The sequence below is a fragment of the Fundulus heteroclitus genome, chromosome 14, assembly GCF_011125445.2.
Source record: "Fundulus heteroclitus isolate FHET01 chromosome 14, MU-UCD_Fhet_4.1, whole genome shotgun sequence".
Classification (NCBI taxonomy): Eukaryota; Metazoa; Chordata; class Actinopteri; order Cyprinodontiformes; family Fundulidae; genus Fundulus; species Fundulus heteroclitus.
The window spans coordinates 1,823,522-1,831,242 of NC_046374.1; the positions used below are offsets into that span (position 1 = coordinate 1,823,522).

General features: G+C 37.8%; 1 protein-coding gene across 1 annotated transcript in view; it reads left to right on the top strand.

Annotated features, from left to right (window-relative positions):
• Positions 1 to 5,808, top strand: part of LOC105921286 (C-type mannose receptor 2) — a 72,099-nt gene extending 66,291 nt beyond the window's left edge. Inside the window, exon 4 of the mRNA XM_036146973.1 lies at positions 5,092 to 5,808. Within this exon, the coding sequence (XP_036002866.1) occupies positions 5,092 to 5,441 (350 nt within the window). The 3' untranslated portion in view covers positions 5,442 to 5,808. The remainder of the gene's footprint in view (positions 1 to 5,091) is intronic.
• The last annotated feature ends 1,913 nt before the right edge of the window (positions 5,809 to 7,721 follow it).

The following is a 7,721-nucleotide window of genomic DNA, read 5'->3' on the forward strand; positions in this document are numbered from 1 at the left end:
AGTAAAGATGGGAATTCAGTTATTATTGTTTAGAATTCCCATAACATTGTGTACTTTCTCATTAGTGATGAACACTGTACGAGAACAAGTGGACCCAGTATGAGTTTATTTAAATTTAGCTTGTTAGCCTTTGCATCATGTGTTGGGATGAGGGCGGAGGAACAAAAGCAGCAATAACAGCGGTTTGTGCATATTTGGACAAAGTGTATCCCCATAGGTTTCTGAAGTTTTTACAGCAGATATATCGTGGAGTGTGTGCATGGAACATGTTGACTCTTTCCCATAAACCAGCTGTACTAACACTGTGGTGAAAGGGTTCTACAGTTTTTTTCTTTTGTTCATATCAGCCCATTTGCTTGGTGCATGACACAGACTGACGCACAGTTGCCTGACAGAAACGGCGCTGCTGTTTACTCAGGGTCATTTGCATTTTTTCTCGGGAATCATAAAACTGTATGCAAACTAATTACATTACCTTCTTTGTCCTGATGTCAAAACATGTTTTGCTAATTATTTTATTAGATGTAGAGATGAAGTATAAGGCTAAACCAGCATTCCCTAAGTATTTATTTAGTTTCATCAATCACTCCAGGGACCTTTAAACTCATTTTGTTGTACTTTTCAGCATAATTCACATGGTTTGCTTTTAAATCCTCAGGATAAGAATTCAAGCTTTTAAGAAAAATATTTTTAAACTTCATTTTATATACAAAGCACTGATAAATGACATAATACTGGGGTGTAGTTCATGTGGATTGTTCTAATCAACAGCAAGAGCATTAGACCAGAGGTGATCGAAGGACATATTCCTAAAAATTAAACCTCTACACTATCCACCATGGCGTTTTTCACACCATTATTTAATTTGCTGTTAGCCTCTGTTGATGACCATGTTGATAGTTTTATTTTAGTTTATGCAGAAGATAATGGTTTCAACTGATGGCTTTCTGGAAGGAAAATGCCAGCATTGTTGAATGCTTCAGTTTTTAAAAATTTGAAAAAAGAGGACAGAGAAGCTGTATGCCCCTGGCAGAAACTCCACTCATAGCGATCCAGCCTTCTTACTGATACTCAGGAGCTAGAAATACTCAGGAAGTTATCCTTATGACTATTATCAGCAACAGTTTCCTTACCTATTGTAGAAGGATCATATGACCATGAGAAAGAAAGAGCTAATTCATTGTCAGAGTGCTGGACGTGAACAGCCATGGTATATTTTAGCTGACTTTCAGAACTTATAAAAAGGTCAAACTGAAAATGTTCATATCGGTGGGATATAATCATTTGGGGGTAGTCAATATATTTTACAATTTCAATGGAGACCAAAGTTGTATTTGTGAACAACAGAAAACACACAGCACTGTATTTGTAGTTTTATATTTATAACTGAAGTCAACCAGAGACAGAAAATACAGAGACAATGGTATTGACAACAATCACCTTGTAGCCTCAGCATTGATCATATTATTCTTCTAATTTTTTTCATTCTTGACAAATATTCTGTCCCTGTTGTTTTAAATGCTTCTGTACAATATATTTTCTGTGCTCCCGACACAGTCTTTCTAATAGAAACTTAAAAGAGATCAGTTATTTAGTAACATCTCAACCATGGTGTGATGTCAGAACCTGGTGTAAGTCCAGCCTGGGCACTTTGAAGACGAGCAAACTCGGATGCTGCTTTTTTTTTCCCCCAGCAAAGATGGAAGTTCTTCTTCCCTGTGTTTAGGTTTTTTTTTAAGGAAATGTAATAACTCTGCGCGTTTCGGTGGTTCTTTTGTAAATAAAGCCATGAGCATATAAGCGCACATCATGATTGGAATAATGAATTGGCACCATTAGCTTATTTTTTGTTTTTGAGTCCAAATACACGTTCATTGGAGTAAAATGTTTGTTGAGGATATCAGTTTCTAACATTTCCTCCTGATCCAGCAGATTGTTCTGGTTAATGAGCTTCTGTTGTTATGGGACAGATCCACTTCCTGGTTGAACCAGAGAGGGAATTTCTGCTTGCTGTAGATTTTACAGACAAAAAGCTGAGTAAAACTCAAAAGACTAAATATTAAACAACTGGGTGCACAACCATTATGATCAAGAATATATTTTGTTCTTTGAAATCCCTGCAAGTGGATTATGGACCTCAACCCCCCACCCCTATTTATAGGGATGTACAATGGCTTCCTGACAGAAACTGGTGAGTTAGTTGGCTCCGTCAGAGCACAGAGGTGTAGCTGGACACTATTGCTAACATGAAAATACACATCAGAGATAGCTAGAAGGGGGATACTGGTAGTATCCCAAAATACCAATCACTAAAACCGTCTAGCATGTAAGGTTAAATTCCACAAGTCTCAAAATAAACAATGATACATGTGGACAGTTTAATAAAACTGTATATTCATGTGTCAAATAAATAGATCCGTTATTATTTTAAATAAATAATGTAAATTTCTTTTGGTGTTTTTAAATCTAAACTATTACAGTATCATATAACTATGCAAATCATGAGCTTATTTTAGCCCTTCAAATAAAAATACCTCAGCTACACTGCAAGTGATGGATCAGAAGCTGTATTCTTTTGTGGGCTGACCAGTCTGGTGTTCGGCAGCAGTTTAAGTTATTTTACAAAATAAGAAATTATAAAAAAGTTGAAATATTTCTGTATGATTTTATTATATTATATATTTTATTAAAGTTTTAATTTTATTAACCAATTAGGAACATATTTCATGAATTAACTGAAGGTCTTTAAAAAAAGTACATGGGAAATATTTACTTGTTTATTTTTTTATTATATGTATTTCCATTCTGGATTTGTGTCACTTTTCACCTTAAAATCTGGAATGTCATTAAAACTGTTCTATGGAAGAAAACTTAAATACTGTACAGAGCAGCTTGGAAGAAGATAAAGGGATGGCGATAGTAAGAAAGAAGATGGAGGCAGAAAGATGGAGATAGAATGCTGCATCTATTATAGCTATAAATGAGAAATTCCGTATTCAGTGACAAAATGCCTGGGTTAGAGGCCCATGGAAGGTTGTGTTTTTTCACTCATAAAGAGGTTGTTTTTTTCTCATTATTGTTCTTTCCTTCCTCTGCTGGTTAATGAATAGCTATAAAAATGACCTTCACCTAGTTTGAATAGTCAATGTATGACATATTCAAAGGTATCAGCTGTTCAGAGATCTGTCATTGAAACATCAGTTTTGACTAAGGACACTTTCAGCAGAGCACGGACGAAGAAACATCCGATTCACAGAGGAAAACGGAACCAGGTGTAAGTTGGGGACCACTCTTGGAGCTTCAATTTCAAATTTATGAAAAAATACATCCTCATATCTCCAATATCATATAAGCATATTTAGCTTATTGTTTAGAGTGTGTTTTTCAACCGTTTGGCTTCAGCTCGTCTCTTCTCCCAGAGTTGCTTCTCTGTAAAGTGGAGAAAGATCTTCAGGGACTCAAACCTTGATAGGAAGTGTTTATAAGTGTTCTTCATCCAACAGAAACAAACCATTTAAGAAAAATAATTAATCTGACAGCAAAGATGCAGTGGAGTCTGGGTCTGATCGTTCTGACAGGTAAGTTGATCTAAAGTACAGCTACATCGATCATCAATTAATTGCAGTTACTGTTCCTCTCTGTTTATCATACATAACATACCAGAAAACCTGAAATTGAATTACATAGTATATATTGTGTCATGTTGTTGAAATTGACATTATTTAATAATAAAAAAGTAACATGTTTTACTTTTAGCAGTTCTGTTTGGTTTCATTGACTGTCATCTCTATGAGTATCACTACATCAAAGAGGAAAAGACCTGGACTGAAGCTCAGCAGTACTGCAGGGAGAGACACACTGACCTGGCCACAGTGTCTAACATGACAGACATGAAGAGACTCCTCAGTAACTCAGCAGGAGATAAGAGGGAAGCTTGGATTGGTCTGCATGATCCAAAAGATGTCATCAGAACATGGTACTGGTCTCTGCCTGGAGAGGAGTTCAATGAGAGTGAGACAAACTGGAAAGAAGGAGAACCGTCTGATAGAGGAAGTGGAACTGAGAACTGTGGATTTATACTAACTGCAAACCTCAGATGGGTTGATCAGGGTTGTCAACATTGTAACTATTTCCTCTGCTATGATGGTGAGTTAAGAAAAACATTAAATTAAACTCTGCAACCATCTGGATGATACATTTTAAGACAAAGTTTAGATTAAAATAGAGCAAATATGAGAGGCTACAACAAAAACTCAATATTCACCTAAATAATCAGAAACAATGAGAAACTGATACTGAGACTCAGATACTTTGTTCTGTTAATGTCGCTGCCACCAACCCTGATTTAATGCTCACCTAAAAAAAAGTGTTCTGTGATGCGTTCATCTGTTTACTCCACAGAAACTGATACAACCCAGAAATACCACTTGATTAGAGAGCAGAAGACCTGGCAGAAAGCTCAGAGTTACTGCAGAGAGAAACACACAGACCTTGTCAGTGGACTGAAGCAGCTACAGGATGGAGAGCTGAAGGAGGTGGTGGAGTCTGTGAGAGGAGAAAATCCAAATGAACCCCACATACACTTTGGTCTGTTCAGAGACACCTGGAGGTGGTCAGATGGAAGCAGTTTCTCTTTCAGACACTGGAACAATGGGTTTAACAATCAGCAATACAACAGTGGTCAATGTGCCATGACTGTGTTTGATGGTGAAGGCAGATGGAAGACTGACAACTGTGATCTCAGAAAACCCTTCATCTGTTATGATGGTGAGCTTTTACTAAAGATCTATTGCAATAACAGAATATATTTAAATATAATTGCAGTTCTAGAAAGACCAAAAGGAAGCCTGATTTTATTGTTTTACATGGTTTATCTCTTAATAGTATTTCTTTTAAAATTTGAAAGATCTGTTCAAAATGTATCCCAAGTTTACACTGTTGTGACTTTAAAGGTAGATCGTTTCGGAATATTTCAAAATAAGACAAGACATTTTTCTTTATCTTTTAAAATCTTTTTTGCATAAGTTCTGGGTCAGAATCAGACCTGCTGATGTTTAGATTTGTTGTATGTCTCTTGTTTTCTTACTTTAGATAAAGTGATCCTGATCAAAGAAACTAAAACCTGGGAGGAAGCCTTGTACTACTGCAGAGATCACCACCATGACCTGGTCACCATCACCAACCTGGATGAGCAGAGATGGGTCCAGGAGAAAGCCAAGAAGGCCTCCACTGATTACGTCTGGATGGGACTGCGCTACGCCTGTACTCTGGATTTCTGGTTCTGGGTCAGTGATGAAGTGGTCAGCTATGAGAACTGGGCTCCAGATGGACTGATGGATGACTGTGACATGTCTGGAGCCATGAAGACAGGAGAACCAGCACATCAGTGGAGGAAAAGAAACGATGCTGACAAATTTAATTTTGTCTGTTCTAAAGATTAAGTCTCTCTTCTTCTTCTGTCTGGGTTTTTACTGCAAATTACTCTTAAATAGATATTTTGCCTTCTGTCAAATAATCATTTGGAGATTTCTCTTTATATCAAACCAAGGTTAATGTTTTCCTAACTTTACATACAACTGTTGTCTGTGTTAAGCCCATAAACAGAAGCTGTCATGATGTGCGCCTCTAAAGAAAGTCTTAGAGTTTCCAAAGGTCAGAATGTATCATCTAATATCGATTAACTTAACGCCTCGCATATTCCTCAGACAGAAGGGCAAAGCAAAGAAAAACTGTCGTCTTTGTTCAAATGTTGCTTTAATTGTGGTTTTTGAATGCTAACAAGACATCTTTAATTTGACAAGATGAGTTAGATTAATCGGTAACACTTTATTTGAAGGGGTGTACATAAGACTGACATTACACTGTCATAAACATGACATAACACCTGTTATGAACATAAATTACTCTTTATGAATGTTTAGGACGGTTGTCATTAATTGTCATTCGGTAAATTATGACACTATTAAAGCAAAGTTGACATTGTTTAAAATGTCTTTGTTATGACAAGCCCTTAACTTAACAAAACCCCAAATCAAGCCCTTAATTTAACTAATCCCAAATCGAGCCCTTAATTTAACCTAATCCCAAATCAAGCCCTAAACTTAATTTAACCTAATCCCAAATCAAGCCCTAAACTTAACCTTGTCTCTGTTAATGTCAAGTTGTCATAACAAAGACATTTTGTTATGACATCCTGGCCATGGCAACCATAAATCGCAGGCAACTGGACATTCTCTCAGTTTTTCAGTTGAATGAAGACATTTCGACAACTATCCAGGAGTCTTCGTCAATTCTGGCGCCTTGCACTTGGGCTAAGGTTCAGTTGCCTCTGATTTAAGTCTGTTTGCAGTCCGATCTTTTGCTTCAGTTCCACCTTTTTGGGGTTTGTCTGTACTAGCTTTGAACACCTACACTGAAAAAGTCACCCAAATCTATTTGCAAAATAACTATAGCTTTGTCTGACAGGAGGAGGAGTTCCACCTGCCAGACAAAAGTGACATAGAAGTACTTGTCCAGAGGTACTTTTGTCAGTGTGCGGTACTATACCAGCAGAAGGACACCCAAAGCACTAGAACTGTCTCGCAATTTATGCAGTTTTTCAAACAAGTTCAGAATGGCCCATATACTCCTCAGGTGAAACTGATTATCAGTCAGTGTTGCTTCTTAAGTGGACAGTTTAATTTCACAGAAGTGGGATTGAGTTGTAGTTACATTGAGTTGTAGTTACATTGTTCCCTTTATTTATTTGAGCAGCATATATCTTGCAGTGTAACAATAAAAATTATGGAATTGGAGGGGAAGTAAGTGAACTTTATTTATATAGCACCTTTCACAGATAAAAACCACAAAGTGCTTTACAGAGTGCGTCAAATACTAAATCGAAATATCACAAGAACAGCTTACATGGGTAACATCAAAAATATGTACATGTACGTAAATGCTTGTCTGAATAAAAGTGTCTTTAGCTGCTTTTTAAAATATTCAGCAGAGTCGGCATCACAGAGAGACAGGGGCAGGGCATTCCACAGTCTGGGGGCTACAGCGTGGGAGGACAGGTCCCCACGTGTTTTAAACCGGGTCTTAGGGACCGTCAGAAGGTTTTGGCCTGAGGACTGGAGAGTGCGGTGAGAAGAGTAAGGGATTAAAATGTCTGAGATCTATTGGGGGGGGATGCTGCAGCATTCTGGACCAACTGGAAACGAGTGACTGCTGATTTGTTAAAACAAATAAAATGAGAGTCACAACAATCTAAATGAGAGGAAATAAAAGCAAGAATAATCACCTCCAGGTCCGATTTGGAAATTATTGCCTTCCATTCAGATATATTTCTCAAGTGAAAATAGAGATTTTTCTTTTTTTTTTTGAGAGAGAGATTTTTCACAGCTCACTTTTTATTACAGTAGGCTCACAGGAGGGGGGGAGAGACATGCAGCAAAGGACCGCAGGTCGGAGTCGAACCCGGGTCGACCGCATCAAGGACTAAGGCCTCCATACATGGGTCGCACTACCCGCTGCGCCTATGACAATAGAGATTTTGAACTAAAAGTTTTGAATGGGAATCCAGAGACATCGAGTGCTCAAAAGAACACAAAGGTTTCTTAGACTGGGCTGGGATGGGAGCCCAGGAACTGAGGAAAGGTGGAGAAATGGTGATGAGAATGCAGAAGAGACCTCAGGGAATGGTTTGGGAACATGGAGTGGAGGCAAAAGATGACCACAGC